This window comes from Chelonia mydas, unplaced genomic scaffold (genome assembly GCF_015237465.2).
Source record: "Chelonia mydas isolate rCheMyd1 unplaced genomic scaffold, rCheMyd1.pri.v2 scaffold_94_arrow_ctg1, whole genome shotgun sequence".
Lineage (NCBI taxonomy): Eukaryota > Metazoa > Chordata > Testudines > Cheloniidae > Chelonia > Chelonia mydas.
In genome coordinates, this window is record NW_025111293.1 from 4,915 (window position 1) to 32,505 (window position 27,591).

At 48.2% G+C, this 27,591-nt stretch overlaps 1 protein-coding gene across 1 annotated transcript; it reads right to left on the bottom strand.

Moving 5' to 3' along the window:
- On the bottom strand, positions 1 to 24,743 carry LOC119565056 (scavenger receptor cysteine-rich domain-containing protein SCART1-like). Its single transcript, XM_037888898.1, has 4 exons — positions 24,606 to 24,743; positions 8,108 to 8,422; positions 7,350 to 7,661; positions 1 to 368 (listed from the first exon to the last, which is right to left on the bottom strand). The coding sequence occupies exons 1-4, from the start codon at positions 24,691 to 24,693 to the stop codon at positions 37 to 39; spliced, it is 1,047 nt and encodes a 348-aa protein (XP_037744826.1). The 5' UTR covers positions 24,694 to 24,743; the 3' UTR covers positions 1 to 36.
- Between the last annotated feature and the right edge of the window lie 2,848 nt (positions 24,744 to 27,591).

A 27,591-nucleotide genomic window follows, 5' to 3' on the forward strand; every position in this document is an offset into this window, starting at 1 on the left:
TTCCCATTGAACAAGGACAGGATATTTATAAGATTTTCACACTAAGTCACCTGAGCAAACGACACCGACGTCCTCAGCAATTCCTGCCTGGGTTGTCTCAGGCGGGGAGATGTCACAGAGAGTCAGACGAGTCTCATTTCCTCCACATCGGACACTTTTAAGCCCCACGGGGCCCCTTCCTCGCTCAGACATAGGGGGGTAATAAGCTTTCTCAGCGACTCCGCACTGGAGCTGCCTGCACACCACGCTGGCATCGTCCATGTCCCACTGGTCATCCAGGACTCTGCCCCACACACCACGGAGGGAAATCTCAACTCTACCACTGCATCGGCTCTCTCCATTCAATAGTCTGAGCGCCTCAGAACGACCTGGGCTCACAGAGACAAAAAATATGCTGAATAACACTCCCTGCTGGTACTGCATTAGAAATAATACACAGGTGTGATGTGGAACACAGGTTTCTGTGCTGAGTGGAAGGTAACTCTCACCGCTGTGCAGTGATACAGGGAACAGCCTCTTTCAAGGGTTTCATTTGTCTGTCTACTCAGAAATGCAGGAGGTGATGGAAGGAAAGAATTCCCCAGCTCTGAGATCAGATCTTGCCCGATGTGGAGCGCTCTCACCTCCCTAAGGAGTCAATGTGAGTGGAGAGTGCTCAGGAACACCTGGTTTCAGAGTAACAGCCGTGTTAGTCTGTATTCGTAAAAAGAAAAGGAGTACTTGTGGCACCTTAGAGACTAACCAGTTTATTTGAGCATGAGCTTTCGTGAGCTACAGCTCACTTCATCGGATGCATAGCATATCGTGGAAACTGCAGAAGACATTATATAACACAGAGACCATGAAACAAAACTTCCTCCCACCCCACTCCCCCGCTGGGAACAGCTTATCTAAAGCGATCATCAAGTAGAGCCATTTCCAGCACAAATCCAGGTTTTCTCACCCTTCCCCCCCCCCCCCCCACACACATACAAACTCACTCTCCTGCTGGCAACAGCCCATCCCCCTTTGAAACCCCTCTTTATAATGCGCATGATAATCAAGGTGGGTCACCTCCAGCACTAATCCAGGTTTTCTCACCCCCCCCCCACATCCCCCCCTCCAAAAACCACACACACAAACTCATTCTCCTGCTGGCAACAGCTCATCTTACAATGTGCACAGCAATAATCCAAGTTTAACCAGAACGTCTTGGGGGTGGTTTTTGCAGGAAAAAAACAAGGGGAGACAGGCTACCTTGCATAATGACTTAGCCACTCCCAGTCTCTATTCAAGCCCAAATTAATAGTATCCAATTTGCAAATGAATTCCAATTCAGCAGTTTCTCGCTGGAGTCTGGATTTGAAGTTTTTTTGCTTTAAGATAGCGACCCTCATGTCTGTGATTGCGTGACCAGAGAGATTGAAGTGTTCTCCGACTGGTTTATGAATGTTATAATTCTTGACATCTGATTTGTGTCCATTTATTCTTTTACGTAGAGACTGTCCAGTTTGACCAATGTACATGGCAGAGGGGCATTGCTGGCACATGATGGCATATATCACATTGGTGGATGTGCAGGTGAACGAGCCTCTGATAGTGTGGCTGATGTTGTTAGGCCCTGTGATGGTGTCCCCTGAATAGATATGTGGGCACAGTTGCAACGGGCTTTGTTGCAAGGATAGGTTCCTGGGCTAGTGGTTCTGTTGTGTGGTATGTGGTTGTTGGTGAGTATTCGCTTCAGGTTGGGGGGCTGTCTGTAGGCAAGGACTGGCCTTTCTCCCAAGATTTGTGAGAGTGTTGGGTCATCCTTCAGGATAGGTTGTAGATCCTTAATAATGCGTTGGAGGGGTTTTAGTTGGGGGCTGAAGGTGACGGCTAGTGGCGTTCTGTTATTTTCTTTGTTAGGCCTGTCCTGTAGTAGGTGACTTCTGGGAACTCTTCTGGCTCTATCAATCTGTTTCTTCACTTCCGCAGGTGGGTATTGTAGTTGTAAGAATGCTTGATAGAGATCTTGTAGGTGTTTGTCTCTGTCTGAGGGGTTGGAGCAAATGCGGTTGTACACCTGGCAGATCAGGCCCCTGGTTTCCAAAATGGTCTGTGCAAAAGTGCTCAGGGCTCACCCCGCACATTGATAGCGTCAGCGCTGTGAGGTAGCTGTGATTCACAACAGGAGTCTAGGGATTGGCCTGCAATGAGCTCACCAAGCGCCCCACTTCCCTGCTGCAATTCCCAGATCCAGACTGCCAGGACACATGGCTCCTTTAAAGAAAACCCTGCCCTGTTTGCCCCCGTTCAGTGTACATTGGTGACCTGCAATCACGGCGTCAGCTCCAAACCCAAAAGGAGCTAACGCAATAAAGGCTTTTCTGCACTCAGCAAGGATTTTCCAGGCCAGGTCTGCAACTGTGGACACTTGAGTTCCCTTTCTCACAAAGTCTAGCTATTGGCTTGGCTGGAGATGATGCTGGAGAAGAGAGTGACCTCCGGGCAATGGGGAAGAAGATCCCATTTTTTTCTAAACATATATATTTTTCATTTTAAACTTTGTTCACTGTGTGCACATAAAGATGTTGAAGTTCCCTGTGGGAGAAGCGAAGACCCTGTCTGGTGATTAGGTCATTGGAGATTTATACAGTGTATGCGGCACCTTACATTTCAAAGGAGCCAAAGTGCTCCCAAAATGTGATCTGTAAACCTGTCAAATCTTCCTAAATATATAAAGAGTTATAAGAATATACATACAGAGGACAGTAGTGACTCCATATTTAAAGATGAGATTAGTATTACACTTAAGAAAGGTATTTAACTACTCTGTTTTTTATTAAAGTTGTGTATGGTCTGATTCTCACATTAAGACTCCTATACTCTGAGCAGGTGTAAATGAGCCCTTAGGGTTCTCCCCTTACTTCCCACACAGAATCTCTGTGTCAGTGTGACCCACATTCCTTGTTCTGCACCATTTGACTTTATTTCTCTGACAGGAAGCGAAAGATGCCATGGGGAGGGGACATAGATTTTATCTGGATATTCTGGGCCTCTGTTACGTTATGGGCAACCCCACACCCTAGTCACCCTCTGAGGACAGAGCTAGAGTGCAGGGTCGGGGGGGGGGAAGGTTATAAATATAGGAGCTGAAGGGCTTTTATACGCTTGAAAGGCTACAATGGCACAGCTGCAGCTGCACCTCTGTAGCCCTTTAGTGTAGACCCTACCTATGCCGACCGGAGGGGTTCTCCCATTGCTATAGTTCATCCACTTCCCTGAGAGGTGGTAGGGAGCTTGACAGAAGAATTCTTCTGTTTACCTAGTGCTGTCTACACTGCAGGGGGTGAGGTGGGGGGTAGGTTGGCTTCATCTCTCACTCAGGGGTGAGGATTTTTCTTATCCCTGAGTGATTTAGCTGGGTCAACCCAGCTTTTTAATGTATACCGTGGCGAAGACAGCCCTGTGGACTCAGGGGCTGAGAGATGTATCTGCTGTGAGGGCTGATCCCAACCCCTGTACCACCGTGGATAGAGGGCAGTGCTATGCCAGCTTTATTTTCTAAGGAAGCCCTCCATTGGGATAATGTTTGGTGCACCATGGTGTGGTCTATGGACGTAGAGGGAGAGCTGGGGCAGTATTTGTTGCTGTGGAGACCACAGAGACTATGGAATTTACATTTAACTATCAGCTGACTGCTCTAAACTGGGATTCTGTCTCTGTTAAAGAGAGAGAACGGGCAGCACTTGGTGAGGTGAGGATTTGTGAATTCTTGCCTGATTTAGCTGGGTTTATGGGGAGAAGACAGTGCTCTATGGAGTGAGAGCCTTACAGAGATCCAGGGAACAGATATTGTAGAGGCTGCTTCCAATCCTGGTGCCACATTGAATACAGGCTACAGATTTCTGTTTCACCAGCAACCTAGAGACCCAGTCAACTCTTAACCCAAGCCTAGGGCTGGAGCGCTGCTAGCTGCTAAGGTCCCCAGACTGTTTCGTTGCTCACCGAGTTCTGAAGTGTTTGAAATGGCTGAGGTGCTGCCATTGCTCAAGCTCTGAAGACCCACTACATGTTACAACCACACTGCAAAGCCTGCGAAATCATCTCTAAGAGAAGATCAGTGGGGAATGTGTTTGGATGTTTGTGCTGAAGTATAGAACACGTTAAGTTGTAACAGAAACAAATGGAGGAAGGTCTGTGTAAGGAGAACCCATAGATTTACTTTCTTATAGCTTTTGTTTAAGTGGCAAAGAGTCCTGTGGCACCTTATAGACTAACAGACGTTTTGGAGCATAAGCTTTCATGGGTGAATACCCACTTTGTCGGATGCATGTAGTGGAAATTTCCAGAGGGAGGCGTAAATATGCAAGCAAGAATCAGGCTAGGGATAACGAGGTTAGTTCAATCAGGGAGGATGAGGCCCTCTTCTAGCAGCTGAGGTGTGAACACCAAGGGAGGAGAAACTGCTTTTGTAGTTGGCTAGCCATTCACAGTCTTTGTTTAATCCCGAGCTGATGGTTTCAAATTTGCAAATGAACTGAAGCTCAGCAGTTTCTCTTTGAAGTCTGGGCCTGAAGTTTTTTTGCTGCAGGACGGCTACCTTTAAATCTGCTATTGTGTGTCCAGCGAGGTTGAAGTGTTCTCCTACAGGTTTTTGTATATAGCCATTCCTAATATCTGATTTGTGTCCATTTATCCTTTTACGTAGGGACTGTCCAGTTTGGCCGATGTACATAGCAGAGGGGCATTGCTGGCACATGATGGCGTATATTATCATAGAATCATAGAATATCAGGGTTGGAAGGGACCTCAGGAGGTCATCTAGTCCAACCCCCTGCTCAAAGCAGGACCAATTCCCAACTAAATCATCCCAGCCAGGGCTTTGTCAAGCCTGGCCTTAAAAACTTCTAAGGAAGGAGATTCCACCACCTCCCTAGGTAACCCATTCCAGCGCTTCACCACCCTCCCAGTGAAAAAGTTTTTCCTAATATCCAACCTAAACCTCCCCCACTGCAACTTGATGACATTGGTGGATGTGCAGGTGAATGAACCGGTGTTGGTGTGGCTGATCTGGTTCGGTCCTGTGATGGTGTCACTGGTGTAGATATATGGGCAGAGGGGGCATTGAGGTTTGTTGCACGGATTGGTTCCTGAGTTAGAGTTACTATGGTGCAGTGTGTAGTTGCTGGTCAGAATATGCTTCAGGTTGGCAGGTTATCTGTGGGTGAGGCCTGGCCTGCCTCCCAAGGCCTGTGAAAGTGAGGGATTGTTGTCCAGGATGGGTTGTAGATCACTGATGATGCGTTGGAGAGATTTTAGCTGAGGACTGTATGTGATGGCCAGTGGAATTCTGTTGGTTTCTTTCTTGGGCTTGTCTTGCAGCAGAAGGCTTCTGGGTACATGTCTGGCTCTGTTGATCTGTTTCCTTATTTCCTCATGTGGGTATCGTAGTTTTGAGAATGCTTGGTGAAGATCTTGTAGGTGTTGGTCTCTGTCTGAGGGGTCGGAGCAAATGCGGTTGTACCTCAGCACTTGTCTGTAGACAATGGATCATGTGGTGTGTTCGGGATGGAAGCTGGAGGCATGAAGGTAGGCATAACGGTCGGTGGGTTTTCGGTATAGCGTGGTGTTAACGTGACCGTCACTTATTTGCACCGTGGTGTCTAGGAAGTGGACCTCCCGTGTAGATTGGTCCAGGCTGAGTTTGATGGTGGGGTGGAAGCTGTTGAAATCATGGTGGAATTCTTCCAGAGTTTCCTTCCCATGGGTCCAGAGGATGAAGATGTCATCAATGTAATGTAGGTAGAGGAGGGGCGTGAGTGGATGAGAGCTGAGGAAGTGTTGTTCCAGGTCAGCCATAAAAACGTTGGCATATTGTGGGGCCATGCGGGTGCCCATAGCGGTGTCACTGGTCTGGAGGTGTATATTGTCACCAAATTTGAAATAATTGTGCATGAGGGTAAAGTTATACAGTTCAGCAACCAGTTGTGCTGTGGCATCATCAGGGATACTGTTCCTGACAGCTTGTATTCCATCTATGTGTGGGATGTTTGTGTAGACAGCCTCTACGTCCATGGTGGCTAGGATGGTGTTTTCTGGAAGATCACCAATGCATTGTAGTTTTCTCAGGAAATCAGTGGTGTCACGGAGATAGCTGGGAGTGCTTATTCATAGTTATTACAATGTTTTCTGTGTGCATTAAATGTTTGGTTTACTAAGGCCATGTCTACACTGTGGGTGCTACAGTGACACGGAACTTCACTGCAGCTATGTCGCTGTAGTGTGGATGCTTCCTTCAGTGACAGAAAGGGTTTTACTATTGCTGTGGGTAATCCATCTTTCCAAGTGGTGGTAGCTAGATCAATGGAAGAATTCTTCTATTGTTGTCTACAGGGGGGGTGAGGCTGGCATAGTTATGTCACTTAGGGATGTGATTCCTATTGATCTCATTGATGAAGGCTGCTAAGTGCGTAAATCCTTACTGAAAATGAAACATAGGCTCTTAAACCAGTTAGGCATTGCCATGCTGAATGGAGCAACAGGGAAACAGCTGTAAAAATCTGGGCCTAGCCACTATGGATAGCCATCAGACGACGTGCCATCAGTCAGCTATGGCAGTTCTCTGGTGTGGCATGGGGAAGCCGATGAAGATCTTTGGAGAAGCCTGCAGGAAAAAGGATCCCTGCAGTATTTGTGTTGCATTGTAGAGGAGGATCTTCATCAAAGCGCCAGCTGCTCTCACTAAGAGCAGGATCTTTGTGAAAGTTCCCAGATGGCTCAGAAGCCAAGCTCTGAAGCCATTTGAACGCTTTCCTGAAAACCGGGATCTTTGTCAAAGAAATGACTATTTCTATGAAGTGCTGTGGGGAATTAATGATCTACAAACATACACACCCACTGAGCAAGCTCTGTAGGTGAGGGCTGAAGCCCACCAGCACACAACCCAGGATGGGCAACGGGGGAAGCATTTTGGCCAGGAACACCGGGGGAAACACTTACTTTTCCAGAGAGTGAAATGGGATTGTAATGGCCCCACAGCATGGATGAGATCTCTGCATATAGGTTGCTTCTGCAACACCAACCTCAACCTGATGAAGGGCTGAGTCAGCCCTGCTGGGACTGAGGGAATCTGTGAATCACAAACCCCAGGTTTATAGCACAGAGCCATTCTCTCCGGTTCACTCTAGCCTAGTGCTAGGATCCACCTCGCCACCCCTCACTGCATATGGAGGTGTCTCTGATCTGGGGAACTTAAACAAAGAGAGCAACACTCCGATACCCCTACTTACCTTGAGTACTGTAGTCAATGGGACTACTCATGATGATCCTAATCTGGGCAGTACATTGCACTATAACTAACATATACACGTCTATATTAAACTTACCTGAGCAAATAACACTGGCCGTGTCTCTGGGGGAGCAGGCTGGGTTGCCCAGGGCCGTGCGAGAACAATCCCACAGACAGGGTTCAGTCCCTTCACAATGAAAAGTGTCGCTCCATACAGTTCCGCTCCCTTCCCCGAAATGGGCTCCTCCCAGGATCGATTCAGCGTATCCACAGTTCAGCTGATGGCAGAGGACGTTGGCATCTTGCAAATCCCAGTGGGAGGCACAGAGGCTTCCCCATGTGTCTCCATGTTGGATCTCCACTCTCCCGGAGCACTCGGTGCCGTTCACTAACCTGCCGCCCAGGCACCCTGAGCACAAGGGAAAGTGAGTGTCGAGGTGGCTCAGTGATCAGTGTTAATGGCAATGGCAGGGAGGGGAGTGGGGAACAGGAAGGGATTGTTGCTCTTGTTCAATGCTAGCAGTTACCCTGTGGGGGCTGTGGGACTATTCTACACCTGCACATTCACAAACTGATACTCGATCCACATCTGTTAGTTCGAAGGCAGGACAAGGGGCAAAAATTTGGCTTCCTTGGTACATTCCATACTCAAGGCACCACAAGCATTTCACTGAGGGATCAGTTCCAACAGACTTGGCTGGTGCAGGGACAGGGGGCCAATTTATGGGCCAGTCCCCACCTGGTGTAAATCAGCATAGCCTCACTGAGCCCAATGGAGCTTGGCTGATTGACACACTGTGAAGATCTGGCTGAGGATGTTCCCCAATCCTTTTCTTTCCCATTGCAGCTGCTCACCTGAACACACCACGCTGGCTTCACTCCCAGGGGGACACTCAGTTGTGCCCAGCGCAGTTACAAGACAGTCCCTCAGGCGGGATTCATTCCTCTCACAGCCAAACTTGCCGTTCCAGACAAGCCCGTCTCCTGTGCCAAAGAGCTGCCCTGCTGGAATCGACAGGGCGAATCCACAGTCAAACTGCTGGCAGAGGGTGTGGGCAGTCTGTAAATCCCACTGGGAGTCACAGAGGGTTCCCCAGGCGCCTCCGTGGAGAAGCTCCACTCTCCCCGAACACCCTGTGCTGCCGTTTGCCAGCCTGTACCCGGCATACCCTGAGAGGAAGGAGAAGGGAGATCAGAAGGACATTTCTCTTGAACAATTGTATCCAAAGATGTGACGAAGGAGCCCCAGTGACCTGGGATAATTAACTAATAATTACTTCCCAGTTTACTGGGCACTTTGTAAATGAGGATGTTCAGATGTGATTATCAGGTTCTTTCAGTGCAGGTGTTATTGCTCATATCTGCCCTTTGTGGGAAGTCACACAGCACCCACCAAACTCTGCCCCGGCATTTACGCCTCTGGGGTCAGGGTCATGCCTGGGACAGATTGTCTTTGACTGAGGCCAGTCTCTGCTTTGGTGGTTCCAGAGTGCTGGTCAGGAGTCTGGAGCAGTTGCCCCTAAGTTATCACACAAATGCCATTTGAAGAAACTGGGGTTCTCAAGGGTGCTGAGTTCTAGGTTACTGGAAGCTTACTGAATCAGAACAGTTGCACTCAGGGGTCTGACTGGGAATAAAATACACAGTGGTGATATTCTAGCTCAGTGACAGCTCTGCAACAGTTAAGGTTGAGACCAGCTTTCCTTCAAAGCTAATTTTTTCTAAGTGCTCTAATATCTGCCTGATTGATTGGATTGGATTGAAATACAGTATTTCACATAGGAGCACAGGGTTGTATTAGTAATAAAATGTGTGGCCATTTCACCAAGGGGTTTCCGAGATACAGCTCCCAGGAAGTTAAAAAAACAGCTTATATTAAAGTTGACAGATTCTGGCATTTTATTTTTGCACACAGGTAGAGATCAACCCAAGGCTCAGATCATTGCACCAGGGTCTCAGACACTTGAGGGTTACCCCCAACAGAGGATATGGCATCCACCAGCCTTTGGGGGAAATCAAATTCAGATGTTATTTCAAAACGAGCCTGCTTCTCCAGTTAGGTGCTTGCCAAGGCTTGTGCGCCTACACACACATCTAATGGACTACACTGAGCATGTGCAGTGAGAGAGGATAGCTATCTGGAAACCTGACAATCCAGCATGAGATGTGGGTGGCTTTGAGGGTAAACTGTGGCTTTTACAGCTAGGCACCCCCACCCCTGGCACTGTGAGTGCAACTCCAGCCCAGAAAAGAAACGTGATGTTAAAAAAGCAGGTTTATTGCTCCAATTGGTCTCTCTCATGGGGGATTTTGTTTGGTGTAAATATAATCTGAGTGCAGCAACATATTCAGAATGTGCTGAAATTGCTTTTGAAAAGAAAACAACTTCCAAATGTGAATGCTGACTGGGAAGGGGAGGGGTGATCAGGGGTGCAAGAGTAGGTGGTAACAGGGGGAAATGTTTGGGTTTTCAGCCAGGGATGTGCTTATTATGGGGAGGGAGACAAATGGGAATCGGTGGTAGGGGAGAGAAGAAGTTGCGGGGTGGGCTCAGGGAAGGGGGAGAGTGTGAGGACTGGGAGAGGAGGAAGGGAGAACACAGGAGGGGTTGCACACTAGGAAGGGTAGCAGAAAAAGTTGGGGGGTTGAAGTAAGGCACATCAGCCATGAATTCTCCCCTTCTGTGTGTGTGCTGCAATCTACGGGAGCCCTACCCCTTTGCAGGCCCCGGGAGCAACTATACAACCACCATTATCCCCATTCCATTCTAACAAAACGTACAGGACAGGGAGGAGCACTGAGGAATCACATAGCAACCTTGTGGCCGAGTGGAAAACCCACTGGACTGGGACTATCCCCAGCTTTGCCACTGGCTTGCTGTCTGACCTTGGGCAAGTCTGAGGTTCTGAGCCCCAGAAGGTGGTGAGAGGCAGACCAGCTGAAAGTCTCTGGGCAAAGATAAAATCCAGGAAAAATAGTGGTGATGTAATGGTAGGGGCCTACTATAGACCACCCAATCAGGAGAAGGAATGGATGAGGCATTTCTACAACAAACATAAATATTCAAAACACAAGACCTGACAGTAACAGGGGAGTTTATCTACCCAGACATCTGTTGGAAAAGTAATAAGGCAAAACACTAAATGTTCAATCAGTTCTTGGAATGTGTTGGGGAAAACTTTTTGTTCCATAAAAGTAGAGGAAGTAACCAGGAGGACCGACATTTGAGACTAGATTCTGACCCAGAGGGAGGAATTTTTAGTGAATCTGAAGGTGGAAGGCAACTTGGGTGAAAGTGACCATGAAACGATAGTTGTCATGATTCTAAGGAAAGGAAGGAGTGAAAGAAGCAGAATAAGGAAAAAGGACTTCAAAAACTCCAGACTTTAACAAACATAGTGAACTGATAGCTAAGTTCCCATGGGAAGAAAATCTTAGGGAAAAAAGGAGGTCAGGAGACCTGACAGTTTCTCAATATTAAAGACACAACTGCAAAGTATCCTGATGTGAAGGAAAAACAGAAAAAATCGTAAGAGAACATTATGGCTCCACAGGAGCTCTTTTAAGGACTGAAAATCAAAAAGGAATCGTACAGAAAGTGGAAATGTGAAGCACTTGCTAAGGATGAGCACAAAACCACAGCACCAGCATGTCAGGACTAAATCAGAGAGGCTAAAGCACAATACGAGTTACACCCAACAAGGGACATAAAAAGATAATACTAATAAGAAGTTCTCTAAATACATTAGGGGGTAAGAGAAAGATGAAGTAAAGTACAGGTCCTCTACTTAGTTAAAAGAAGAGCTAATAAAGGATGATATCAAGAAGGCTGAAGTGTTTAATTTCTATTTTGTTTTAATCTTTACTAAATAGGTTAATGGTGAGCAGATATTCAACACATTTAATATTAACAATGAGGGGGAAGGAATGCAAACCTCACAGAAATTAAGTCGACTGTCCCCAAAGATACAGTACACACACACTAGCCTGTTAGCCTGTAGCCCTGTATTTGACATTCCTGCATGCACCCCTCTCATAAATATAAAGGGAAGGGTAAACACCTTTAAAATCCCTCCTGGCCAAAGGAAAAACCCTTTCACCTGTAAAGGGTTAAGAAGCTAGGATAACCTCGCTGGCACCTGACGAAAATGACCATTGAGGAGACAAGATACTTTCAAAAGCTGAAGGGAGGGAGAAACAAAGGCTCTCTCTGCCTGTGTGTGTGATGCATTTGCCGGGAACAGAAAGGAATGGAATCTAGGAACTTAGTAAGTAACCTAGCTAGATATGCGTTAGATTCTGTTTGTTTAAATGGCTGAGAAAATAAGCTGTGCTGAATGGAATGGATATTCCTGTTTTTGTGTCTTTTTGTCACTTAAGGTTTTGCCTAGAGGGATTCTCTATGTTTTGAATCTAATTACCCTGTAAGGTATTTACCATCCTGATTTTACAGAGGTGATTCTTTTACTTTTTCTTCTATTAAAATCCTTCTTTTAAGAACCTGATTGCTTTTTTCATTGTTCTTAAGATCCGAGAGTTTGGGTCTGTGGTCACCAATGTAAATTGGTGAGGATTTTTATCAAGCCTTCCCCAGGAAAGGGGGCGTACGGTTTGGGGAGGATTTTGGGGGGAAAGATATTTCCAAGTGGGTTCTTTCCCGGTTATATATCTATTAGACGCTTGGTGGTGGCAGCAATAAAGTCCAAGGGAAAAAGGAAAATAGTTTGTACCTTGGGGAAGTTTTAACCTAAGCTGGTAAAAATAAGCTTCGGAGGTTTTCATGCAGGTCCCCACATCTGTACCCTGGAGTTCAGAGTGGGGAAGGAACCTTGACAACCCCACAATTGGACAGCACTGGAGTCAGTCATTTTGTATGTTCAACCACTGCCAGCTGAAATCCAAACATCACACAGCTAACAATAGTTTTATCACCCTGAGAGGCAAGGCTGAATAGCTCCATGCTTGCAGTTTTTCTAATCAAAATGGGAGAATAAAATAAAAAATAAACGTACTGTAAAAATAGAAAAAAAACGTTTGGGCAACTGACCTTGGTTTTAGGTGCCTCTAAAATGTAAGCTTTATCATTGTTATAACTAGAAATATTTTGCTAATAAAAATAATGAGTTGTTATTGGCTGTTGCTGGGGAAATTATTAGCCCATTAGAGGCTATTATGAGCTGTGTGCTTTATCCAAAGAAAATTTACAAAAAAATTATTTAGAAAGTGTGCTTTGGAGCAGTCTGAGGAAGCTTTCCTTTTGGCAAGGATTTTACACCTAAGTTCCCCAATAGTCAGATGGAAGGAGGGGGCCCCCGGTAGCCTGGCTGTTAATTTCTTGAGACCATTTCAGACTTTTTAGGTAACTGTAAATATTTGGAATGCTCTGCATCCTACTGCTATAGCATACATAGTGTGCACGCGCTTGAAACCTAATAAAGTAGTTTTAGGTAAAGCACTCTGATTTGTATCAATCATTTATCAGACAGAGGAGCTTTGGCCACATCAATTTTTTTCTTGAAGAAAACCAGTTAAATTACCACTGATTTGGGTTCTAAAACCCCTGGGTAACAAGCCCGGCTGAGGACACACTCTTTACCTTAACACACAGCATGGAGCTGATTTATGGTAAAACCACGAATAAGTTTATTAATAAAGAACATAGATTTAATTGATACTAAGCAGAGATAACAGAAGCAGAAAATGCTTACAAACAAAACAAAATACAACACTTTCTAGTGTCTAAGACTTTACTTTAGCAAACTATGATCTTTGCCTCAACAGCTTTCTCACATCAAACTGCCAGCATCTCCAAGCCTTCCGGCAGGAGGATCCAACATTCACGGAATTGGAGGGTGCTGTCCTCTTTGCCCACTAAAGGATGGGTAACTAACGAGTTTTCTCCCCTTCTTTGTATACTCTAGTAACCTTTTGAAATGTGTTTGTCTAAAGTGCCTCCCCAGATAAATTTCTTCTCCTTTGCTATTTGACTCTTCCTAGTGATTTCCCATCATCCTCTTGGCTCATATGAAACATAATCTCCACTGTCTCTGGCCTCACCTTGCTCAGTTTACATTGGAGACACAGGCAAACAGGCAAAACAACATCCCTTTGTCTAGGACAAACTTGTTTCTCAAGTCTGTCCCCAAAACCTATTTTAGGAACATCTTTCCATCACACAGACATAACTCTACTCGCCATCTGTATATACCTCACACAATGATATCCATAACCAGCATGTCTCCAGTTTTTATATGATATCTTACCCAAGTGAGCTGTAGCTCACAAAAGCTTATGCTCAAATAAATTTGTTAGTCTCTAAGGTGCCACAAGTCCTCCTTTTCTTTTTACCCAGTACACTGTTATAGTACAATAATACTGTATACAAACAGTTGTTTCAACTGCTTATTCTTTGGGTTTCAGGCCCCTTGTTCTCCCCTTGGGGTGTCTGGACCCTGATTGTCACACAAAGATACTTAAGGATCCAGCTGAAGCACTGGTGGAACCGTCAGCCATGATATACAGACAGCTGCAGCGGCACAGGAGCCAGAAAACAGAGGGGTAAACAGGGGAGTTTGAAAGGGGAGTTTGTCTTGTGGTGCTTGTTCGGGGTTTGTTTTTGCTGTGGGGGGTGGTGTTTTGGTTTGGTTTGTGTTTCCCAGATTAACAGGATTTAGATGAGAAGGCGATGACAGATACAGAGGCAGCAGTGGGAGTGACCCATGTCGTGGAAGACACAATGAAGATGACTGGATGTGGAAGCTGCGGCATGTACATGATTCTGGAGGGGGCACCTGGTAAGAGTTTTGTCGGCATGAAATGCCGTCTGATAAAGCTGATGGAGGAAAAGATCCGAGGTTTGGAGATGCAGGTGGAAAGTCTGGTTAAGTTTAGAAAGGGGTTTGAGCAGATTATGGAGAAAAAACATGAGGTATCTGAAGGGAAAAGCTCAGACTTGCAGATGGAATTAGGACTGAGGAATTCTGAGGGGAGACTGCTGGGTGAGGAAAGTGGTCAGTGGAAGCATGTGACTAAGGGTATGTCTACACTATGAAATTAGGTCGAATTTATAGAAGTCGTTTTTTTAGAAATCGTTTTTATATATTCGAGTGTGTGTGTCCCCACAGAAAATGCTCTAAGTGCATTAAGTGCTTTAACTCGGCGGAGTGCTTCCGCAGTACTGAGGCAAGCGTCGACTTCCGGAGTGTTGCACTGTGGGTAGCTATCCCACAGTTCCCGCAGTCTCCGCTGCCCATTGGAATTCTGGGTTGAGATCCCAATGCCTGATGGGTCTAAAACATTGTCACCAGTGGTTCTGGGTACATATTGTCAGGCCCCCGTTCCCTCCCTCCCTCCGTGAAAGAAAGGGCAGACAATCATTTTGCGCCTTTTTTCTTGACTTACCTGTGCAGACGCCATACCACAGCAAGCATGGAGCCCGCTCAGGTAACCGTCACCGTATGTCTCCTGGGTCCTGGCAGATGTGGTACTGCATTGCTACACAGTAGCAGCAACCCATTGCCTTGTGGCAGCAGACGGTACAGTAGGACTGGTAGCCATCATCGTGATGTCCTAGGTGCTCCTGGTCGCCTCTGTGAGGTCGATCAGGAGCGCCTGGGCAGACGTGGGTGCAGGGACCTTCGAATTGTGTCCACAGTACCCCAAATTCGACCCGGCAAGGCCGATTTAAGCGCTAATCCACTTGTCAGGGGTGAAGTAAGGAAATCGATTTTAAGAGCCCTTTAAGTAAAAAAAAAGGGCTTCATCGTTTGGACGGGTGCAGGTTTACATTGATTTAACGCTGCTAAATTCGACCTAAAGTCCTAGTGTAGACCAGGGCTAAAAGAACCAGGCAGAGGAAAAGACGGGCTAGTGAAGGAGAAATAGAGCTCAGGAATAGGTTTGTGGAGTTGGAAAATGAAGAAGGGGCTCAGCAGGTAGTCACTGAAGGTGGAAGGGCAAGGAAGAAGAGAAGAGCGGCTAGTCCTATAGGAAACGGGGAAGAGTCAATGGAGACTACACCAACTATGAGCTCCAGGAGGATATGGGATAGATTGCAGAGGATTGCAAGGGAGAATAGGAATGGAAAGAACTTGCAACCAAAGGGAACAGGGGATAGACTGGAGAACAGCACCGTCACCGGGAAAAGGCAGGTCTAAGTGATAGGGGACTCTACTGAGAAGAATAGACAGGCCTGTAAGCAGAGCTGATCCAGAGAATAGAAGGGTGTGCTGTCTTCCAGGTGCTAAGATAATGGATGTAGACCTGAGGTTGAAAAGGATCCTAAAGGGAGCGGGAAAAAATCCCCTAATTATCCTACATGTGGGAACAAATGATACGGCTACATTCTCGCTGGAAAGTATTAAGGGAGACTATGCTAGGCTGGGAAAGACGCTTAAGGAAATGGAGGCTCAGGTGATCTTTAGTGGGATTCTGCCTGTTCCTAGAAAAGGGCAACAAAGGTGTGACAAGATTATGACTATCAACAGATGGCTTAGGCAGTGGTGCTATAAGGAGGGCTTTGGGATGTATGGCCACTGGGAGGCATTCATGGATAGAGGACAGTTCTCTCGGGATGGACTTCATCTGAGTAGGGAAGGAAATAGACTTCTAGGATGGAGGCTGGCACAACTGATTAAGAGAGCTTTAAACTAGGAATTTGGGGGAGATGGTTGGGAGATGTCCAGTTAATCTCCACGCTGGATTTTAGCATTGAGAGGGAAGAAAACAAACTAAGAAAGGATACAGCCGTGGGTAGGAGAATGGATATAAAGAGGAAGGGCAGTGTGAATACCAGTCTAATAGGTTACACTGGCTGTAGAATGACCGTGCCTAATTGGGTACAGAATTCCTCCACCATTCAGTACAGCCACACCTAATGCAGTGACTGCAGCTGGAGAGCAGATAAGCCCCATGGTTATTGCCAGCTCCAGGAGGATCCCTTGGTGAAGAGCTGCTTGGGGCTTCCACTGGTGGCGCTGAAACAGGAACTTTAAGAGTTGTGAACTGCCTCAGTCAACTCAACAGTGCTCAATCTGGGGCTTTCTGATGATAGTTAAAAAGCAAACACTGGTGACTATCTCCCTGCCCCAAGTTGTAGCGCTATTCTGAGATTGTGGGTAGAATTCGGGATTCAGAGCAGACTTAGGGTAAAAAAAACATCATTAATGCAGAGTTAAGGTTGCCCAATGATACTCTGGGCACCTCCAGAATGTTGAGTTCAGCAAGGGAGGGTCCCCCAAGTACAGGGCACAATCCCACAAGGCGATGAGTGAATTCTGTGAGAGGCTGAGCACCCTTAGCTGCCACTGCTGGATAAGACCCAAAGTGAATCAAACACACCATTGAAGAGATAAAAGAGGGAAGGGGCATGGGGAGATGAAAGCTTTATTATCACTAGAAACTCACACAAAGAAATGTGTAGGAATGAGCACCGTAGCGCTGAGGTCTCCCTCTCTCCCCGCCACAATCCTTATGCTATCTGGCTGGTTTTTGAGTCACCTGGCTAGTTTTTCCATGGCCTTGCCAGTTGCTGGTCCAAAGGTGTTATTGGCTGGGGGCAGGGGAGGGGTTGGTGTGGCCAGAATTTCTAAGCTGTGCACAAATGCACTTGGGCATGCAGCGATCTCAGAACTCCAGCTAAGCGTGTCAGAGCTGGAAACACACAATGGCCTCCCGGCTGGCACACTCATCCTGATCTGCATGTGTGCAGTGTGCCAAGGCAGACGCCAGTCAATGGGAGAGCAGTGCCGCACTCCCAACCCCAAATCCCACCAAACCTCCCGTAACTTTCTGAGCACTGAGCCCCTTCCCATGTTTGCCCCCAGCCCTGGGGCTTGGCTCTGATCACAGACCAGCCTCTCCTCTTCTGGGACCTCACCCTGTTCACAGACCAGTGACACCTCCCCTGGGATCTGGGCCTGCCCACAGATGGGCCAGTTTTTCTGTGCCTTGGCGGTAGCAACCCCACCCTATACAGAAAGGCAGCCCCTCTCCAATCCTGGCTTACTCTCTCCAGGACTTCAACTTTCAGGAAAAAGACCTCTCTGTTTTCCATTTCCCCCAGCCCACCCCAATACCCAACCTGGCAGCATGATTATGGCCAGCCAGCCAGGGGTCCTCATTGACACAGTGACAGGCTATCCAGCTGGCTGCCGTGGACTGGGCTTTCGGCCAGTGGTGTGTTCCACAGGCAGGCTAGTGGGCAGTGCAGATCCTGTCCAGGCTCTGCCGTTATGATGATGATGGTGATGTTGGGAAAGGCACCTCGCTGGTGGCCCCGCCCTTCTTTTAGCTCGTCCATTTAGGTTTGTGTCCTGACAAGACCCTGGGCCCTGACAAGATGGTGACCTTTGTTACCCATATAAGAAGATCCCAGGAATGTCACTCTGTCTGTGAGTCCCTCTCAAGCCCAGGATGTGTGCTGAGTCAGCATGAAATGCTGGGGCCAGCTACTGGCATGGCCGAGAGCTCCACTCGTTCAGAATATCACCAGGTTCAGTCATCACTGGGATTCACGGTCACTTACCATCCAACTTTTAAGTTTTAATCCACTTCCAAGTCTCGGAGTTTCCCTTATTCCATATGGCGCCATCTCCTGTCGCTGACAGTGGGGCTGAAGCCAGTGAGATGCTGCCATCTGCCTACAGTCTGTTGGCACGTAGGAGTGAGGCTGCCCTGAGTAAAGTTGGCTACCACCTACCACTGTTTTCAATTAGACTGAAGCCCACAGGAAACATGGCTGCTCTTCTGTGGCTTAGAGAAATGGACAGGGCCCAGGGGCAACAGAGACTCTGTGAAAGGAGGGTGGGGAGAGTGCGGGGAGCAGGACACCTGGGGGTGGGGGCAGGAGGCAGATTTAGGGGTTTCAATGGAATGGCGCGGAGAAGGATGTGGGGCAGGAGGAAGGCTGTGGGGAGAGGGATGTGGGGGGCAGAGGGCAGCTGGAGGTGGAAGGGAGGTTGAAAGGGACATAGGGGGATGTGAAGTGCAGGGAAGCTGAGGGGGCTGCAGAAGACAGCAATGGGAGTGAGAGATGAAGGGGATTAGGTGGCAGATCCCCAGCCTCGGGTTGGTGGTGGAGGTGGGGAGTCCCCTCCAAGCAGCCAGGGGAAGGCAGTCTTGCCGTGTTTCCAGATCTCGCAAGCTGATTGGGAGTAATGGGATTTTGCTGCCTACAAAAGCATCAGAGGAGCTGCTGTGATGAGACAAGAAGCTCCTCTAATACTCCAGTTTTCTGGGCTGGACCAAGCTCTGTGCGAGAGCTTCAGGGCTGAGGACACAGACCTGCCCTTCCACTGAGCCCTGCCTTCATGTATGTCCCTAGAGCAGAAAGAGGGTCCCGGGGCAGCAAGAGGCAGGGGAGGGCGAAGTTGGGAAACTGTTCCTGCTGGGAACCAGGCAGAAGACAAGCCCACTTGCCCCAGTAGGTAGGGGAGTGGGGAGTCAGGGAAGTGATGTAGCTGGGTCCCAGGTGGTGAAGCCCTAAGGCAGCCATATTTCCCCCGCCCACTGCTAAAGGATCCCCCCGAGCCTAAGGGGGGGGTCCACAGGACCTGGAAAACCAAATAATTACCGGGGACAACTAATGAACAACAGGGACAGGAGTGTGGTCAAAGGGTCAAACAAAGGGAACCGGACGGGGACACCAAGCAGAGAACCCAGGACAGCGCCCACTGCTCCTCAAAGGCGTCAAGGAAGTCAGTGGACGCCACCCAGGGGAACTCTGCCCGGAGGTGTGAAAGGATGGAGGATCGTAAATAGGCCCCACAGTCACAGGAGACTCCATCGGCCAACGTCCTCACCCTGGTTTTATAGATGGCCACTTTAGCCAGGGCCAGGAGGAGGCTGACCAGGAGGTCCCGCGGCTTAGTGGGGCCATGGACAGGGAGTGCATAGATAAAGAGGTGAGGGGAAAAGTGCAACCAAAATCTCAACAAAATATTCATGAGGAGCTGGAATAGGGGCTGCAACCTGGCGTACTCCAGGTAGACGTGCGCCAGGGTTTCCCTCACGCCGCAAAAGGGGCAGGTGTCTGGGATTGGGGTGAACCGTGCCAAGTACATGCCTGTGCTCATGGCCCCGTGAAGGAGCCGCCAACTAATATCCCCGGCGGGCCTCAGGACCAAGGTGGAATATAGGGCGGCCCACCGGGGCTCCTCACCCTCTAGAGGTGGCAGGAGGTCCCTCCACTTTGTGTCAGGGCGGGACGCGAGGGTGAGGATGTGAAGGGTATGGAGCACGAGCGTGTATAGATGTTTCCTTGGCGTGGTCTGGAAATGGACCGGCTGCAGCTCGTGTAGCCAGCGCACGGTGAAGGGGTGGGGGGGGTCGGTTGGGTCCATGGGGCAGGGGCCCGATGAAAAGGTCCGGAGGGCCTGGGGTGGAGGGTGGATGGGGCACGCCCTCCCTTAGGACCTGGTCGAGGTAGACCCGAGCAGCGGGCGGCAAAGCGGCCTTCACCTCCTGAAGTACGCTCAGGGGAGTACGAGGTCTGGAGAGCCCCATGCGCTGAGCGAGCGTCAGGGGATCCAGCCAGTCTCCCGAGTCGTAGTCCAGGAGGTCTCCGACTCTGCTAACTTCTGCCAGGATCAACCTCTGGTGCACCGAGGGGGACTCCACCACCTGCACACGGAGCTGGGGGTTGTGTAGCAGGGGCTCCGCGAGGAGATCTTCCCCCACGGAGGCCGCCACGGACCTGGTCGCTGTAAACAGTTTCCAGGTCCGGAGGAGATCCTGGTAGAAGACCGGCAGCCCGGAGATGTCTCATGGAAGACCTCTCGGATGGAGATAAAGGAGCTTCCGGTCATATCAGAGCCCTCGGAAGCGGCGTAGGAAGGCGTGCGCCAGTACGCTCCACGCCGGACTACCTGCACCATAAGAGAGCCTCTGCAGGACCTGGAGGTGGAAGACATGGACCTGAGTGCGAAGACACTTCAGGCCCTGCCCTCCCTCCTCCAGGGGTAGATGGAGAACCCCTGCAGAGACCCAGTGCAGTCCTGACCAGAAGAACTCCAGAATCAATGTCCAGAGGTTGGCCAGGAAATCCAGGGCCAGGACCAGGGTGTTGAGCTGGTACCAGAGCATGGACAGGACTAGTTGATTAAGCACCAGTGCCCGCCCTTGAAGGGAGAGACACCGGAGTAGTCCTGTCCATCTCCGGAGCCGCTCTACCACCCTGCCCTCTAAACCGTGCCAGTTCTCCGGCGGAGACGGATGCGTGGCGGAAAGGTAAATGCCAGATAGAGCAGCGGACCCGCGCTCCATCATATGGCCTGAAGCGCGGGTGGGAGGGAGCTCACCTGCCGCCAATCCCCTACCACCAAGCCAGAGCTCTTGACCCAGTTGACCCGGGCTGAGGAGGCTGCCGAGTAAATGGCCTGGCAAGCCTCCACCCGCGCCAAGTCATCCTGGTCCTGGACCACGAGGAGCACATCGTCGGCGTATGCTGACAGGACCAGCCGCAGCTCCGGCTCCCGCAGCGCCAACCCCGTCAACCTCCTGCGGAGGAGACAGAGGAAGGGCTCGATTGCCAGAGTGTACAGCTGGCCCGAGAGGGGGCACCGCTGCCGTACTCCCCGCCCGAAGCTGACCGGTTGGGTCAGGGTCCAGTTGAGCCTGACCAGACACTCTGCGGAGGCATACAGCACCTGGAGAAAACCCACAAACTGGAGTCAGAAGCCAAACGCTCGCAGAGTGCTCAGGAGATACCGTGATCCACCCTGTCGAACACCTTCTGACCCAGGGACAGGAGGGCAAACGACAGGACCATCCCTACACCTGAGATCCAAGAGGTCCCGAACCAGATACAGGTTGTCGAAGATGGTGCAGCCCGGGACGGTGTATGTCTGGTCTGGGTGGATCACGTCCGCCAGCACGGATCAGAGCCACAGCGAGATGGCTTTCGCTACGACCTTGTAGTCCGTGCTGAGGAGTGAGACGGGATGCCAATTTCGTAAATCGCGGAGGTCCCCCGAGCCCCAGGGCAGCAGGAGGCAGGAAAATGTTGCTATGGGTGAAGAGGGAATGAAGGGCAGTTCCCCGACACAGGGGTGAGAGGAGGGCAAGTGCAGTCTCCAGCTGAGCAGCCAGGGAGAGGGGTGTTTTGTGTGTGCATTACAAGGTTGACTTTTCAAACTGAAATTATCACACACACATTGGCAGGAGAATCAAGGGCAGTTAAAAAGCCGAAAGACAGACCAGGGTGAAAACTTACTTTAGCAATAAATACAGTATTGGTACAGTGATAGACTCAGCTTGGTGAAAGGCACCTTGGTCATAAGTTAGTTTCATTTTCAAAATCAGAGAGAGCTGTCAGGCACTCAAAGTTGTTGAGAATTTGTCTTTCAATTAGTGTCTGCCTCAGAATGAAAATGGCTGCATGCTTTCAACATTAATGAAATGTGTGGTTCAAAATTCCGTGAAAACATTAACTGTCCTAAGTATTTAAAAAAGAAGAGGGAGGGGAGGTGGGTATATCTGAGATAAATGATATGAGCCAAAGCTGTCACATGTGCATACATTGCAATTTGACAATGTACATGTTTTGCATTCATATTTGTAGCAGGACCGTCACCAGGCTCTGGTCAGAAAGGGGTTAAAGCAGCCAATAGAGGCTGGTTGGGTAGTCAGCCACAGGTGTGGTTGCACCCAATTAGGGCACAGCTGGCCCTGATAAAAGGGCAGGCTGGGCGAGTAGGAGAGAGACTCTTGTGTCAGCTTGGGAAGCAAAGGACCAGGCTGCCTGGGAGAGTAAGCAGGGTATCTGAGGCAGAGCAGGGCTGGGGAAAGGCAGGCAGAGCTGAGGAGTCCCGGCCTGGTGAGTCCCCAGGCTGAGGCCTTGCTAAAGGCCAGGGGAGGTACTAGGGCTGCAAGGAGGCAGGTGGGGCTAGAAAGGCAGCAGGTCCAACCCTTGCCAGTGATGAGTGGCCATAACAGACTGCAGTTTGCCCCTGAGAGAAGGGGCTAGATGATGACTGGCAGTAGCCACTGAGATAAGGTGGTGTCATAAACATACAGCTAAGGGTAGCATAAAATCCCTCCTTTACCTGTAAAGGTTTAGAAGCTCAGATAACCTGGTTGGCACCTGACCAAAAGTACCAATAAGGGGAGAAGATACTTTCAATCTGCGGGGGAAGGGGGTTTTTTTGTTTTTGTTTTTTTCTCTCCGGGACAGAGAGGAACCAGGGTAGGGAAAATACATCTCCTAAAGCCATACCTGAACTAAGTATCTAAGATTACAAATTGTAAGTAATAGGAAGGAAATGCATTCGATAATCTTTTGTTTTAGCTTGTGAATTTTCCCTCGGTTAAGAGGGAGGTTTATTCCTGATTTGTTTAGGGTTTTTTTTTGTCATTTTAAAGTTTTGCTTAGAGGGGAATCCTGTGTTTTGAATCTGATTACTCTGTAAAATTACCTTCCATCCTGATTTTACAGAGGTACTTCTTTTACTTTTTCTTTATTGTAAAGTTCTGCTTTTAAGAACCTGATTGGTTTTTAGTGTCCTAAAAACCAGTGGTTTTAGCTCACCTTGTTTACTCTCAAGCCTCCCCAGAAAAGGCGGTGAAGGGGCTTGGGGGGATATTTTGGGGAAACAGGAACTCCAAAGTGGTCCTTCTTTACCATCACAGAGCCTAATAACATCAGCCACACTATCAGAGGCTCGTTCACCTGCACATCCACCAATGTGATATATGCCATCATGTGCCAGCAATGGTACATTGGTCAAACTGGACAGTCTCTACGTAAAAGAATAAATGGACACAAATCAGATGTCAAGAATTATAACATTCATAAACCAGTCGGAGAACACTTCAATCTCTCTGGTCACGCTATTACAGACATGAAAGTTGCCATATTACAACAAAAAAAACTTCAAAACCAGACTCCAGCGAGAGACTGTTGAATTGGAATTCATTTGCAGGTTGGATACAATTAACTTAGGCTTGAATAGAGACTGGGAGTGGCAAAGTCATTATGCAAGGTAACCTATTTCCCCTTGTTTTTTCCTACCCCCCTCCCCCAGACGTTCTTGTTAAACCCTGGATTTGTACTGGAAATGGTCCACCTTGATGATCGTACACATTGTAGGGAGAGTGATCACTTTAGATAAGCTATTACCCTAATCTTTGTCTAACTCACTTGGTGGTGGCAGAGATACAGTTCTAAGGACAAGGAAGAATTTGTGCCTTGGGGAATTTTTTTAACCTAAGCTGGTAGAGATAAGCTTAGGGGGGGTCTTTCATGTGGGTCCCCATACTGTATCCTAGAGGTTCAGAGTGGGGAGGGAACCTTGTAGGTGGGTATAGGAGGGGAGACCCAGAGTGTGGCAGCACCCCAAGGTAAGGGGTACCAGAGTCTGTGAGGGACAGGGGGTCAGAGGTGGTGGAGACCACAGGCAGGTAACAGAGGGCAAGACACCGGTCCATAGAGGGCACTCCTGAGCTGAAGGAGCTAATTCCTGGACAGACCAGCAGGAAGGTGCTGCACCGGTGAGTGCCTGCCTTGCCTACAATATTTCTGTTTTTTGCTTAATATTTTCTTGCAGCAATCACTATTGCTTCACAAGACCTTACAAGTTTCACCCAAGCAATAGCATGGGCTTTCAGCTAGTCCTCTAATAATATCTGTATGAATGGGTGGCACAAAGCCAATCCCCATTGCAGGGCAATAACCTAAAAGTGGCCACAACTGGTCCAATTCCATCAAGAAAGTTTTAAAATAACACCTACGCCCTACATAGCACTATGTATTCAAGTGCCTGAAAGCCTTTACAAACACAAATGAAGTTAAGCCTCACAGACACAATCTGAAGTGGGAAATTAACTGTTTCACAAATGGGGAAACTGAGGTACAAGGTATTACTGAATACAGAACCAGAACTGGAAATAAAACCATGTCTCCTGGGTTCTGGTTCTGTGCTCTGACCACTAGACCCTGCCCCTTCCCCTTACAGATGTATCTGAGTAGGGAGAAGAGTGCTCAGCAAGTGGAGAACATGCATCCCTAGTGGAGGATAAGGGAAATCAGAGCTCTGCTGGGACCCTATCCCTTATAGCAGGAGAAAGGTAAATAGAACTGTCCCCATTTACTGGAGACACTTGAATAGAAGTGAGGAATATGAGAGAGAGATGGGATTTCCCACCATCTCTTCTTGGCTCCCCCTGGGTGGTGGGGAAAGCAGAGCCACACCTTTGTAGCAGACAAGAATCCTTTTGAGCAACTTGGAAACAAGCAAAGTTTTTCTGGGATGTGGCTTCACGGAGGAATATATGGATGTGAGAGAAAAGAGATCTAGTAGCCCAGCTGTAGGGCCCATATTAGTCATATGTTAAAGTGAACAGTTTGAATTCTTACCTGAACACAATATGCTGACAGCATCAGTGTGGGAGCATGTGTCGTTAGGACGGGACATCCTGGGACAGTTTTGAAAGGACAGTATCATTCCCCACACAATGAAACTCTTCCTTCCAGATCAGATCATGTTCTTCTCCAAAATGTGTTGCCTCCTGTAATAGCTACAGCCTGTCCACACCCTAACTCATTGCAGATAACAGAAGCTGTGTTGAAATCCAATTGTGAATCACAGACTGTCTCCCATGTATTTCCATGTGTGACTTCAACACGTCCAGAGCAGGCTAGTGTCCCCTCCAACCAGCCGGACCTCAATGCGACCTAAAGAGCCAATGCATCCATCAGTGAGTGTTGGTTATACTGACATCCCAAAACCTTCCCCAGGCCTTCCTGGGGATGAAGTGAAGGGAACCTCTTCTCTCAACAGCAAAGACATTGTTAAATAAGCCCTTTACTCCATATGCCAGTTCCTTTGCTCCAGTGATGAGAGAGAGTTTGAATAAGAGGTCAAAGCCAAGAGGTAGCCAACAATATAATTCTCAGGTGTGAACAGAATGACACAAAGCAGAGTGTGTGACTGGTCTCTCCAGGTGGGACTGGATGGGACTGATGAGTGTTTAAATGGTCTTATACAATATTCCAGCTGAGGATGTACTTTCTGTTCCTTCATGACAGGAAGGATATTGAAAAACTGGCAAAAGTTCAAAGAAAGAAAGCCTGGAGCTTCAAAGAGGCTCAATCTGTGAGACTGGGAGGTAAAGGAGAATAAGGGGCAAGGAATAGCAAGTGTCTTCACAGGGGTGAGAACAAGGAAGGAAGGAGCTTCATAATTCATATGATCTGAAAATACAAAATAGTGGCTGAGAGTTCAGAAGGGAAAAGCAAAGGGCAGAGAGGAGAAATAATTCCCAGCAGCAGAAGGAGCAGAGAGTGGGATAGACACAAGGAGAAGTGATGGTCTAGAACAGACTAGATACAATACTAGTGGGAAGGAAGCAGGTGGAATGTTCTGCAAGATGCCAGAAAGCGGAGATGTTCCAACTGCTTGGAATTAGGATCTTGTGTGTTGGCCTCACGCCAACAGAGCCTGACACCTGGAACACCGGTTCCAGTGTGAAGCCCTTCTCAATTACCCTTATGGCTTGTCTACAGGGGTGTTACCTCACATTAGCTGTAATTAGCTTCACCTTAAATACCTTGTGTCCACACGAACCCTGTTCTCAGAGCAATTTATTCGGCATCTTAGGTTGCCGTAACTAATCTCTTTGTTGGAGAAGGAATAGCTCCACTTCACAATCAGTTTGTTCATTGTAAGATTCCTGTGAAATAATTCCTAATGCTAATGCTGCTGACAGTCCCTCCAGCTAGTGTCCCATACTGCATTGCTCCATACCTGCATCAACCTGCTTTGTGCCTGTTTGCAGCTCCACAGCTCTGGGGTCATCTTGACCAGATGTACCCTCTCTGGTTAAATGCTGGCAGGCAGCCAGGAGCAGCCTCTTTTCATTACCAGGTGAGTTCACATTCTCATAGCAACCATGGCTCCCCAGCTTCCACATGGACCCATGTAGAGGCCCAGGACTTGATTGGCCAGTCTGGACACAAGCATGTCCAGTTCCCTCTGGATAAGAGTCACCAGAATGCAGACGTCTACAGGGCACTGTCAGAGAAAATGAAAGTGAGGTGGCTCTGAATCTGGTACCGAGTCAGCGAACGAGCTGCCAGCAGGTTAGTAACTGCACCTGCATCTCTGCAAGCCTGTCCTGAGTACAGCTGAATGAATAACTGAAATTTCTCCTCCGTCCCACCCAAAACTTGTTCCTTTTTTAATGTCTTTTCAAAATCATATTTCAAATCTTTCATTAGATCAGAAAGAATGTTTTTATGTTTTGTTTCTGCAAGAAAAAAACAAACCATTCAGTTTTGGCTATAAATGAATCAGTTCTTCTTTCAGATTTTTTGGTTTGGCCACTAAACTGAAAAATCAATGATTTACTCAGCTCGTAGTCAGTAAAGCCTGTAGAAGGGCACAAGCAGTCACTAACCTGCTCCTGCCACTCCTCTACCCACCCTAGAAAAGAAAAGAGTCATCCATCCAGCCCCCAACATGCTCCAAACCATACACATTTTTAAAAAAACTCCCCTACACAAAGCCTGTCCCCTTCCTCCCCACACACGTGTGTGCACCACTCAAATAAAGTACAGAAGGTCTGTAGAATGGGAAATAAATGGGGGATTATCTTACTATCTCAAAGGAAACCATGGAGTTGGAAGAGAAGATGGGGAATAGCATTCTATCCTTATGGGAACAAGCATATTTTATCATTGTTGGCATGGAGACTATGAAGAATGGGACCATAAATGACTGTGCTTTTTCTTATTTCCCTGTGCACGTGTAACTGTGTGAAGAGGGGAGTTATAGCGTGCAGAGAAGCTCTCAAATCTCAGGAAACATAAGAAAAAGCTGTAGATGATCTGTTCCATGGAGCATACAGTTAATCCCAATAGAGGGCCTTGAAAGCAGCTGGAAAGGTTTCCTGGAGCGTGCACAAAAGATCAGAATGGAGCATACAGCCCTTGGGAGGGACACGATGCAGACAACGCAGAGGCAAACAACCATGATAAAGCACCTTTTGCTGCAAAAGCCAAGCACTCTGCCCCAACACTCCAATGTCCTGCAAACTGTGGAGAATGCACCATACTGGGAGCACAATTCCAAATAACCTTAGCACAGATCCTTCCCACTGCATTCAACCCAACAGGAGATGGAGAACGCTTTCTGATGCATCACCGTCAGGGGTGAATACTCCTTGGTGGGGCTCTCCCTCAATACGCAAGGTTTGCAGTTTGCATCACATTCCTTTGGCCTGGTCTACTCCTAAAATTTAGGTCACCCTAGCTACATGGGTCATGGCTGTGAAAAATTCACACCCCTAAGAGAGACAGTAACTTTTTTTGATAAACTCAATAAATTCATTTCCATAGAATG